The 11,819-nt window shown below is 44.4% G+C and overlaps 1 protein-coding gene across 6 annotated transcripts in view; it reads right to left on the bottom strand.

The window, feature by feature from the left end:
- Positions 1–1,230: 1,230 nt before the first annotated feature.
- Positions 1,231–11,819, bottom strand: part of tmem260 (transmembrane protein 260) — a 35,065-nt gene continuing 24,476 nt past the window's right edge. For 3 of the 6 annotated variants that reach the window (XM_061844519.1, XM_061844518.1, XM_061844517.1), the window contains 9 exons: positions 11,574–11,660; positions 10,473–10,581; positions 10,195–10,367; positions 9,164–9,335; positions 8,165–8,304; positions 7,553–7,729; positions 6,476–6,529; positions 6,163–6,247; positions 4,683–6,013 (listed from right to left, as the gene is read on the bottom strand). In XM_061844519.1, the coding sequence (XP_061700503.1) occupies positions 5,753–6,013; positions 6,163–6,247; positions 6,476–6,529; positions 7,553–7,729; positions 8,165–8,304; positions 9,164–9,335; positions 10,195–10,367; positions 10,473–10,581; positions 11,574–11,660 (1,258 nt within the window). In that variant the 3' untranslated portion in view covers positions 4,683–5,752. Of the gene's footprint in view, positions 1,359–4,682; positions 6,014–6,162; positions 6,391–6,475; positions 6,530–7,552; positions 7,730–8,164; positions 8,305–9,163; positions 9,336–10,194; positions 10,368–10,472; positions 10,582–11,573; positions 11,661–11,819 lie in introns of those variants that run through there. The other 3 variants (XM_061844521.1, XR_009798521.1, XM_061844520.1) reach the window with 3 other exon arrangements.

Genomic DNA, 11,819 nt, shown 5'->3' with positions numbered 1-11,819 from the left:
TGTAACATTTCGATATACAGCTCAGGAAGTTTTTGACTGACTGGATTTACTATTTGTATGTGATTGGCCAAAATAAAAATGTAATTGAAAACGTTCTGTAAAGCAGCACGTTGGAGCGGCTGGTAAAGTGTTGGCCTCACAGTTCTGAGGACGCAGGTATGATCCCCCCCCTCGCCTGTGTGGAGTTTGCAAGTTCTCCCCGTGCCTGCGTGGGTTTCCTCCGGGCACTCTGGTTTCCCCCCACATCCCAAAAACATGCAACATTAATTGGACACTCTAAATTGCCCCCAGCTGTGATTGTGAGTGTGGCTGTTTGTCTCCATACGACCTGCAACTGGCTGGCAACCTCCTGCCCGTTGACAGCTGGGATAGGCTCCGGCACTCCCCGTGACCCTCGTGAGGATAAGCGGCAAAGAAAGTAGATGGATGGATGGATTTTAAACATTATTTCTTGCAAAATTGAGAAAAATGTCAGGGGAAAGGTCCTTCAAATGTTGAAGAAAAAAAACAAAAAGGATTCGTACCTCTTTCCAGATCCTCACAAAATTCTATGAGATCTGTCGTAGCTTGCGTCTTTCCAGTGTTTTGAAGGAATTGGTTACATAGTTTTTGTTTAATCTCGCTCACAAACAAACAAATGGCAATAAAAGCATAACCTTCTAGGTGGAGGCAAAATGTAAACACAAGAAGCAAATCGAAAAGAAAAGCGCTGCACAATCATGCAGCATTCATATGGAATAACACATTACTAAGCACACACGTGATCAAACAAATATACACACACGTAATTACAAAAATATAGATGGCTAGGCAAACACACACAAGCAGCCATCCACGCCGCACACACCTAACCAGTGATAATCCCCCAGACACACACTCACACAGGGGCATCATATTGTTTATCACTGTGAACCAGCCCAGTGACACCCATCACTCTAATTCCATTTGTCTGTTTAGATTCGTTTTGCTTTAATCCCCCCTTGTTTGTGCACATCTGCAAGCGGCGCCACCGCACATCCAGAGCGAGGCCGGCAGAGAGGAGAGAAAGAGAGAGACAGAGATGGAAAGAGACGGAAAGCGAGTTTTGGTGTTTTCCAGTTTGTATTTTGTTTTAGAAAAAAAAATTTGATCTGAAAATGACATTATTTCCCAAAGTCGGATTCTTGTGGTTTTCAAAGCGCTTTACTAATGAAGCTGAGTTCACAGAAAAAGACAGACAGGCAGAAAGACCTCAAGAGGGGTTAGGGACAAACTTGAGACTTTTTCAGTCCCCCATCCTGATTCTGTTCTCCGTGGAGCTCCAGCAGCAGAGGCACCCGAATACAGCCAGGGAGGCTACCGCCGGGCCCGCGACGCCACTGTAAAACACAGCAGACAGTCAAACATGCAGCCACATGGGCCCTCACAACAACACAACGTTAAAGGCTTTTTACACAGTATTATGCCACATCTTATTATCCCATTCAAGTCTCTCTATTAGCTCAATTGGTTGGTGGGATTTTCATTTGTAAATTGGGGGATTTTAGATTAGCTTGTCTGTCAGCAATGAATGCCCCCCCACCCCCCAGAGACTGTGAATTATGTGACCAATCACATAGGAATCATCGCTTCTGGATACTGGATCGCATGAATGGATGGCGTACTTTGAGAACATTTAACCTAGTTCAAGTCTATATTACAATTCAGATTTTATCAGCGTGAGCTAAACGATTTGCATCATTACGGTTGCAGAATTGCGGCGCACAGGATGGGATCATGTACAGGCAAAACACAACCCTTTGTTAAGACCTAAAATAGAGCAATGTCGGCTTTTATACAGGATATAATATTCGGGCCTAATAGAGCGCCATTAAAAAGATAAATATTAGCTGCAATACACACCTAGGAGCAACATTATGCAGAAGAGGAGCGGGTCGGTTGAAAGGAAGAGAATCATTTTCCCTTCTTCCTCCTCAGGCCTTCCATTCAGATGCAGCGCGAGAGCGTGAGAGGGGGAAGAAGGCACCCCGAGCGAGCCGAGAGACCCGGCAAATTATGAAAATGCTTCTCTATGTCCTAAATGGAGGCCGAGCTCTTTAATGTAGCACAAAATTAGAACCTGGGGGAGGAAGTGTGGCCCGCTTGATTGGCGAAACACCTCCTGGCCCACTGCAGTCCTTTGCACACAAAACGCGCGCGCACAACACATGCATACACATTTGCACACAGGCAGACGCCTCTCCAAGCGTACCGAGATATTATCCTGTGCCTCGTGGCTGTGTCTTCAATTGGCAAAAAAGTGAAGGACCCTAGAGAGCCCAGGGGCATCTATAAAGGTGCCTAATTTGTCAGTTTACTCCTCAATTATTTAAATAGATCCAATACGGCAGCAGAGAATAGGGCTTTTTTTCCCCCTGCCTCTTCACAGTTAAGCATAAAGAGACCTTTCGCCACGGTAACCATTTTCAATTACGCTCCGCACGGCTGTCTTTGATATAGACACGTGGTATGGTGGCGAGGCACCACATCGAATAAACAAACGTGTGTACACAAGATAACAACGGCAACTTGGGGATAATATTCTCGCAAGAACCAAAAAGTTATCCCGCGCGGACAGATTAGAACTCTGTGAAAATGTGCACAAAGTCGACGGACAAACATTGCACGTGAAGTGCTATCACACTCGCAAATAAAAAAACATTCGCGGGTCTATTGCTGAGGATTACAGTCAGGTTTAGATATGGAAAGCAAGCATGCGTGTCCTCTGTTGACACTAAAGCCTCACCTCAATTTATCATCAGTACAGTCAAATGTTCCATTTGAAGTACTGTATGTTGGACCTCCAGTCTTGACAATGAAAACAGAATCTGTGACATTTCCTTGACCTTTGACCTCAAATCCACCTATCAACAACAACATTGCTTGCTTCGTGTAATTTTCTAGGGCGTTTCTGTGAGGGTGTTTTGTGAACCTGAGTGGCAAGTCAAAGGCTCAAGAGTGGACTTACCTTAGCAACAAACAGACCATCTCACCACTAGTCTGGGCGGGACCCTGACAAAATAGCAAAAAAGCTTGACACAATGGTCGGCACCCGAACGCAAACAATGAAGTAAGCTCCTAACACCTGCACAAATAAGCTCATTAAAGCCTGCAAACATACTGTACCTGCACTGCAGACAGACAGTAACTACCACACAGTGAAAAGTAGACACGTTAAGGGTGATAGGAAACAAACTCCTGATAATCAATCATGGCATGTTAACACAGGCGCTAATGGGGGTCACTCTACCCAATACACACAATGTATATAGCGCCAACAGTTCAGGTCTAATAGCAGTAAACTCTGTGGACAAAAAAAAAAGTAGGACATGGTCTTGAGAATAGAAAGTCTATAAAGTTATGGTTACATGAGTTTGGTATGGAAGAACTCCAGAGGTGCGCTCAACAGCAAAAATGGTGATAAATATTCCCCCAGACAAACTAGAAACAATTTGCAATGCTTTCCCAGAATAGCGGAGGCTGTTCAAGCTGTCGAATGGCGACCAACCTCACACTGCTTTCTAAGTTGTAGGCGTTGCCTTACTTTTTGTTCACAATATTTGAAGTTACCGTCTTCTCCAGTAGTTTCAGTTTCAGCACCCTTGATTACAACAAAGAATGTGTGCGCCAGTTTAGAGGCAGAAGTTGGCAACCTGCGCAGAGATGGGTGGTGCCTGGTAAGCACCCTTGAAACAGGTTTCTCATGCTTCCAAATGGGATCCGCGCACAAAGTTTTTCCAGAGTGTACGATTGTGCGAAAACTGCGGCCAGCTCTGTATATCGTGGCTCTCACACCCTCTATTCTCTTCCCAAACACTAGCAGACACGTCCCAAGCCGCCGCCTCTCTCCACTCCAGCTTCCATGCAGCCAGGGAGAGCAGAGGAGATAGGCCCAGTTGCTAAAGCTGTCTTTTCAGCCCGTGCTCCCCGCTCTGTCTATCTGAGATACACAGCAAGCGGAGGTGTCGCTTTTCTGCTGGCATTTCGGACAGTATCTACTTATAGACGGGAGGAAAAAGAGAAAAGAAAAAACAGTGAGGGTATTATCAGGGAGGGATGAGAGCAGCAAAGACATTTTGTCTTTTTATTCCCCTCCTAAGCCCTGGGCTTTGCTCCCAATCCGATTGGTCGATACGGCCAGGGATGTAAATGAAATGCAAAGAGGAATAAGGCTGGGTTCCCATCTCCAGAGCCCTCCCCCAAGTCCCCCACCCTTCTCTCGCACTGCCTTACTCTCAGCCTTGTTTATGCGGGTGTCTTTCTGTCTCCCCATTCATAGACCTGCTGCTCTCCCTGTTCCTGTCTCACCCTCACTGCCTCAGACCCCCCCCCCCCCCAACACTCTACACACACTCCCTGGCTGGGCTCACAGAGCTCTTATCTCCTCAAACGCCCCACATTCCAGCGTTGTTGTGGCTCCCTGCCTGCATCCTCGGTCACAGCGATTCCATGGGTTCCCACAATCCTCGGCAGCTTGCTGACTTAGGGTGGGCAACTGACTCTCAGAGAAAGAGGCAGCGAGAGAAGTGGGGGTTGGGGATGAGGACAGGGTGTCGGCAGAAGGGAAACAAGTAAGAAGAACGCGAAAGACAACAAACGGCACAAACATAACTTGTGATGTCACGAATGCAGTGGGTAACAATGACAGGAAGTCTTCTGTGGTCCCCATTTTTTATTGAAACAAATGGAAAAATCTGAACATAAAAAGGTGAGAAATTGTCTGAAATGAACCAGAATTGTAATTGTAAAAAGTAACTGAGTGTCATTGCGCCTCGTAAAATGTCAAGATTGTGTTCAGAGAAGGCAGCACTCATCTCTCCAATGAGAGGTCAACATCTGGATCCTTCCTCTTGGGTCTCAGTCACATGGTCAAGTGCCCATAAAAGCATGTCAATTGTGAATCTGGATTTAGTAAAACCTCTCAGACAATGAGGGCCCGTGGCTGGTCAATTAACCGACCGTATTTCTGGATGTGTCCGGCACGGAAAGAACTTTGGCTCAGATATATGTATGTCTACACGCATGCGTAAATATTTAAAAACCAATACACGGGGTGGACGTACACACAGTTTAAAAGGGTCTCTGGCATTGTGACATTTTACATTTCATTTAAATCCATGACGGATTACAGGCCTCCCGTTAGGAAAGAAGAGCGGGGGGGGGGGGAACCTAATCGAATCCATTAGTTTTAAACATTTAAAAGACTATCTAAGATAGACTGATGGATGGACAGGGGGATGGGTGGCAACCGCCGGAACTGGGTGGCACAGTGCGAGTTTGTCCTAGATTAAACAGATGCTCTAATCCCCCATTTCTGCCCCGAAATTGTGTTTCCCTCAATCTCGTCGCCCTAATGTGAGAGAAAAAAAAAAAAAAAGAGAAGTGGAGCATGGGCCAAGGCAAAAATAATCAGTACATTAAAAGCTGCACGAGCAGAAGAGGAGGGGGGATCGGCGTAGAAGATGTAATGATAAAGCAATCAAGTGGGAGAGTCCACGGGGGCACACTTGATTGGGGTCATTCGAGGTTTCTTGTACTGCAGTTCAGATCGCTACCACACTACTTTGGTTTAGTTAATCCAATGTGGCAATTCAGTCCAAACCTTCACAACAGAAGGGGAGGGGGGGGGGAAATCAAATGATGATGCTTCCTTCTTGGCAAATTAGTGGAACAAGAAGCTTGTCACTTCCTCCGCTTATAGGTCAGTTTCACACCTCGTAGGTGTCAGGACCTGTCAGGTGGTCTTCTTAAGGCTGTGCTGGTGCTGGTCTCTCTCTTTCAACAGGTGGGAAACAGCCGAGCGTATGGCGGGCGCCTGCGGATCTGTGGGTTCCTTGTCCAAGTACAGGCGAAAATGGCGAATGCTACAGGTCAGCAGGTCGTCTGGACTGTGGTCTTGGTGACCTGAGCGGACCAGCCTCTCGCAGGCCAGTGCCAGGTTCTTGTCCCAGTTTGGTGGGTAGTCAGAGTAAGACTCCACAAGTACTTTATACAGCTGCAGGCAGGCACATCAAGACCGTTAGCAAAGCAGATGCTTTTAAAAATGCAACTGATTTTGCAGTCCTTCCAGGAAAGGGCGCTTAAATCTGTGCTCTATTATCATAAAAAGTATTTTTAATGTAGCTTTGTTGATGTCAGACTCACAGTGTAAGACAGCTCAAAGAGGTCAGATTTTCCCTCTCCCTGCATCCTCTCTGCCAGGTCAAACAGAAAGAAAGCCGTCTTCATCCTGAAACAAAGCGCTCAGGATCAAGGCTAAGTGCTGGCTGGCTGGCTGGATGGATGAATGGATGGGTGGATGGATGACACCACTTCAATCGAGTGATTTATGGAGATGCAGTTGCAGAACAGAACGGAACCGTACTGTAGATGCTCGACCACACAAGGATGGTTTATGGAGATGTTGCAGCAAGCACAGCATTTAGCAGAATCTTAAATTAAGATAGTTTGACTCTACCTGGCTTGCCACATCTCCTCATTAGCCACATGCTCCCAGGATGCCGAGTGGAAACTGTTAAAAAAAAATAAGAGGGGGGAATCATTTATCTAAACAGCTTGAGGCAGTAACTTTAAATGAATACAAATGTGAATATATTGTTCCACTAGACTTGTGCACGGTCTAGAGCAGTAAACATAAATGTTTGCTGCATAAACTTTAAATGACTGTGCAACAATGCCAGCTTGCACATTAGACATGGAATAAAACCACGTTTGGCTTTTTTCACTTGAAGAGTCTAACAACTTGACCTCTTCTTCAAAAGAATATTTTAGCAGGGTCCCGGTGCTAATATTTGCCTGGCGGGCATCAGCGGACACGCTTGTCGTGAGAGTGCGGGAAATAATGTCACACTATTCAACCGTGGACATCTGAGTGAATGAGCGGCTGCTGGCAACCGCAACAAAATATGTAGCTCTGACTAATTCCACTTTTGACACAGTTATTGACAAAACGGAATATGAAACTCATTATTTCCCATCTCCGCTCGCGTTTCAAATGGCTGAGAGCCGAATGTCTACGCTCTGCTTGAATTCACAAAGAAAGATGATCACAGCATCAGAGAACAGCCCAGTTCCACGAGGACTACTGAGGAGAACTGAGACAAGAAGCAAAAAGATCTGCATCCTCTGATTAAATGCACGATATTTACCATCTCTATTAATGACAAACAAAATAGCAAATTGAATATAACCCAATAGATGGACTGTAAATCCCACTTATTCCCTGAAACAATTTAATCAGGAAGCCTTTCCCATTACAATATTTTTTGCGGGGTCTAATATAAAAAATATTTCTGCATCTTTTTTTTAAAAAAAAAAAACTTTGATTAGAATTTCCCTCACAGGATGGATAAAGTATGTAAATCATATCAGACTGTAAAGTAATGGCAAAATAGCTAATATAGCATATTACAGCAATTGATTAGATTGTGAAGGTGAACTTTAAACTGTAACCATTTCATTTATGGGATGCATGTTTTAAAGGTAAAATATACATTTTTGCGATCTAAAAGGACGCATTCTTTTGGTTACTTACCAGTTGTGTGGCTCGCTCCAGTTGTAAAGGTTGTGCGTGCGTTTCGCCCACTCTTTGGGGTGAAACTGCCTCCGAGCAGGCACCAAGAAGTCACACACACCAAAAGGCCAGCGGGAGAAGCTACGGCCCCAGCTCGGGTCGCCGTCAGGCAGCCCAATACAGGCAAATACATCCCTCCTGTAGCAAAGTAAAGTGTCACATATGAAATGATCCCCCTTCTCCCTCGTCCTAGCCACAAGTATGCTAATTAATTCAAGCACAGTTCCTCTTACCCAGCACACTTTAGCATCTTTTACCAGGTGCTGCTCACCAAAGTCTCAGGCCCTGAGGGTTAAAACCCACATTCAGTGTTGCCCCACTGAGAGACTGGCATTTTTTGTCTAGCAAACACTGCCCCCTCGTGGACTTGGTATTAACAGTCCTTTAACAGTTTCAGAACAGATTTGACAAAAGAGTGACTGGTGATTCATCAAAGTCTTTTTAAGGCCTTAACATACGTAATATATACTTCAGCCTGTGCTCAGTGCTGGGTCAAACATTCCATCCACTGCCTAATAAGATCACTCACTGTTCCGTTTCAACGGATCGTTTCTGCATCAGTTTGTCACTCACTGTGAGTTGTGGATCAGAAAGCGCTCCAAAGTGAAGGTGTCTCTCTCCGTGGAGTGGACCGTGTCCCACTGGCGACCGGGAAAGTGCACACCTGGGAGGTGAGGCCCCAGCTTTCCCACATACCAATTGTAAGTCATCATCTAGAGAGAAGGCAAATTTGTGTACAGCATAATTCATACACAAGGCAAATTCAAAGTGCATTACAATAGGCAAAGAAAATCAGCACGGAACTGTAAAATGAACAATATAAATATGATGGTTAAAATCAGACAACATCATACAAATTTATTAAAGATGCAGCATTAAACAAGCAATACAGCTACGTTAAAAGTCAAGAAAAAAAAGATTGGGCATCTAGTAATTTACAGTCAGGGTAAGTACTTTTCAGGCTTAATTGAAAGAAGATGACCTCAGGTGACCTCAGAAGGTCATAATCGCTGAAAGCTGCTTCACTATTTTAGCTATAATTCTGGCAACACATTATAAAGCTGTCCTCGATGACCCAAGTACTTTGGAATCTTCAAATGCAACTCAAAAGTCCAGGATGTATTTTGGTATGAGAATATTCAGTCCTTTGTAGACCTGGTAGATTTTGAACTCTAGCGTTTAAACGGACCAAGAACCAGTAAGTACAGTATGATGATTTGAGGACTGGTGTGACATGGTCCAGTTTCTTGGTGCTAGCTAGTATCGGTGCAGCAGCTTTCTCCAAAAGGAAGAGAACAAGGTTTCCTTTTGTTTTAAATGATAAAAGCAGGACTAAATAGACATTTATACATTTGCAAATCTCTAATAATCTGGCTTGTCAAATAGAATTCACATAATTTAATTAATTCTGAGTTGAACGTTAATCAGTGAACTAATATTCCCATGGGTATTCATTCTGGGTATGTTGGTTATGGAAAACAATACAATTTATTGACTTTGTGAAGGCTGTTTTGTGCATATACTTTATTATCATCAAGAAAGCTTAATCAAAGAGAAAGGAAAGGCTCTGACCTCCTGGTCGACCAGGTGCACGTCGGGCCGTACATCAAGACAGTAATGCAAGTAGCGGAGGGAGTTTCCCGGCAAATCTCCTCTGGTCAGGACGATGGAGTCTGCCGGGAAGGAAGCCAAAAGCTCCCTGCCGAACCGTTCCACCACGCTGTTGCTGCTCTGATCACATTCCCTAAAAATCACCACCACAAATGGAAATAGCAGCTTTGTTTACTTGCATTCAAGAAGGGCAAAGGCTACATCTTCACCTCTGTTTTAAGTGCGACATTGTATAATAGAGTCAGCAGTGTTTGCGTTTTGAGTGCGCTTACAAGGTGCTCTCAGGGTAAGTTGTCAGTGCCCCCGCCCCTTCGCTCTGGCTGCCTATCTAATCGTGAGCAGACAGGTGTGATGGGTGTGACAGCGCAGGCCATGCTCTGCTCTTGATCAAAGCCGCTCAGTGATGGCTGTCTGGCACTCCCCTGCACCTCGCTGGTGTAATCTGCCTCCTCGGACAGCTAACATCTCCGGGTGAGCTCAGCGAGTGGAATCTATGTGCTAACCGTGCCTCTCTTTAGCCCTTACCACGGGGTGAGCGCGGAGAAACCTGACATGTTCGTACCGCGGGTCTGAAGCACAGAGTAGAAACAAATCAGGTTGACTCAGGGAAAACTTATGCGCAGGGATTTTAGAAGGTGTGAGAGAGGACTTTATATTTTCCTTTTTCTTTCTCACTTTAACTTTTCTCTAGTCTAGTAAGTAACTTGGGACACTGGAAGGAAAGTGGGAGTTTATACAATTCAAAGTTACTTAATCCCTCGAGAGCATTTAGACCCACTGTAACTCACTGATCCCTTTCTCATGCCAATTAAAACTAAAAACTAAAACTTTAGTTGAAAAGGTTTAGTACCATTCTTTGATACGCTATTTTTGTGGAACTGCAAATTCAAGGCCAAAATGTCGACAAACCTAACCAATTTTATTTCAAAGACAATATTACGACTTTTTCCCAGAAGACAAGTATGCTGATGTTGCTCAAAGGTAGCACTGACCTGTGATTGATGTGCACCATGCGTGCCAGTAGAGCTGTGGCGAGGACCCAGGCTGCAGTCTTCCAAACCCCTCCGTGGCCCAGACTCCGCTCCAGCGCATTAAGGGTCAGGCTGGAGCCAAGACCAGCCAGCACACAAACAATAGTATCGCCTTGGATCCAAAAACGCTCAACCTGTAGCAGTGATTCCTGCAGTTGGACTTCATACTGAATGCGGCTTGTGCTGCATCCCAGTAGAAATGATCAATTAATATAAAGAAATACTCCATGATCTCTTACCACTCCCAGCAGTAAAGGTCTACTGATATCCAAGTTAGCCCTCCAAGCAAAGAAAAATGAGTATATAAGCAGCATAAACGTTAGCAGCCAAGCCACAGAACGATACTTTCTGGAACAGGAAGAAAGAAAGTGCATGAGAAACCTGATTTTCCATTGAAATATCACATCAGCTTGCTAAGAGGGGCGTTTTCCTGAAGTAGCCTGAGTCATTACGATCTAGTGCCAAGTTCTGAATCATTACTCATTACAGCTTCACTGTAAAATGTACTTCAAAACAGCCTGATTTTAACTGGATTTCACAAACAACCTGGTCACACAATGCAGAATTTCTATGCATTCATAACCATTATTACTAGGTAAAATCACATTTGCATGATTTCATTTTGTTATCCCATTGTATGAGCTAACATTTGACCAAAATATTAAAAACTTGGGCCTGCTATATACTGAACAAAGTGACCGAATGGGACTGAACTGTTGCATAGCGTGCAGGGTTCTTCACCAAGTTTTCATTTGTGCCTGAACGCCCGACACTATCTTTGCAGCGCTTTGAAATTTGAATGGGAGGTGAACAACATTACAACTTTGCAGGTGTAACTGGCATCAAAAGTGGCATGTTGTATTTGCATCACATGAGATTTTGCAATAAAAATTGCAATTCCCTGTATGAAGTAATTAAATGTATAATCTGATGTTATCTTTCACCAAAATACGCAAATGCAGTCAGTAAATGAGGCTATCAGTGCCAGAGAGTCTGAAATGTCCACACTTTGTCCTTTATTTCCTGCCGTTGCCTCTCAGTGCATAATTTACAGTAGCTACAATGGCCAGGGCAAACGTCTGTATTGACTATCCTGTCATGTTGTTTGTGGTTACCCACCAAAGTATGTATGTATGTATGTATAAATAAATAAATAATTCGGGGCTTTCACAGGTTATACCCCCAAAAGACCACCAGGGGTCGCAGTTTTCTCACTGCAGCATGTTAGTTATGTGTGCAAGGTTCAATTGCCTGGTGTGTGGGTTTGAGTTGCTATACATAAATATATTTTGCAATTGTCAAGTTCAGTCATATTCAAATAACTGGATCCTTCCTCTTACCTATCCGTTGAGGAGAGAAGAAGGCCTAATCCCGCCAGAGCTACAATAGGAAGAGAAAGGTCCACCAGGCAGTGGTCCAATTGGGCCCTACAAATACACGTAAACATTCTGAATACACAAGGACATGAAAGACAAACTCAAATGCTCGTCCCGAGACAGAACTCAAGGACAGTAATTATGAAATCCTCGCTGTCCCCTACCAAAACAAACTCCTTGGACTGTGCGCTCCTCCTTTCAAATGGATTG

The sequence above is a fragment of the Syngnathoides biaculeatus genome, chromosome 15 (genome assembly GCF_019802595.1).
Source record: "Syngnathoides biaculeatus isolate LvHL_M chromosome 15, ASM1980259v1, whole genome shotgun sequence".
NCBI lineage: Eukaryota > Metazoa > Chordata > Actinopteri > Syngnathiformes > Syngnathidae > Syngnathoides > Syngnathoides biaculeatus.
Note: the sequence above shows the minus strand (reverse complement) of the source record. Positions and strands in the feature narration are given on the sequence as shown.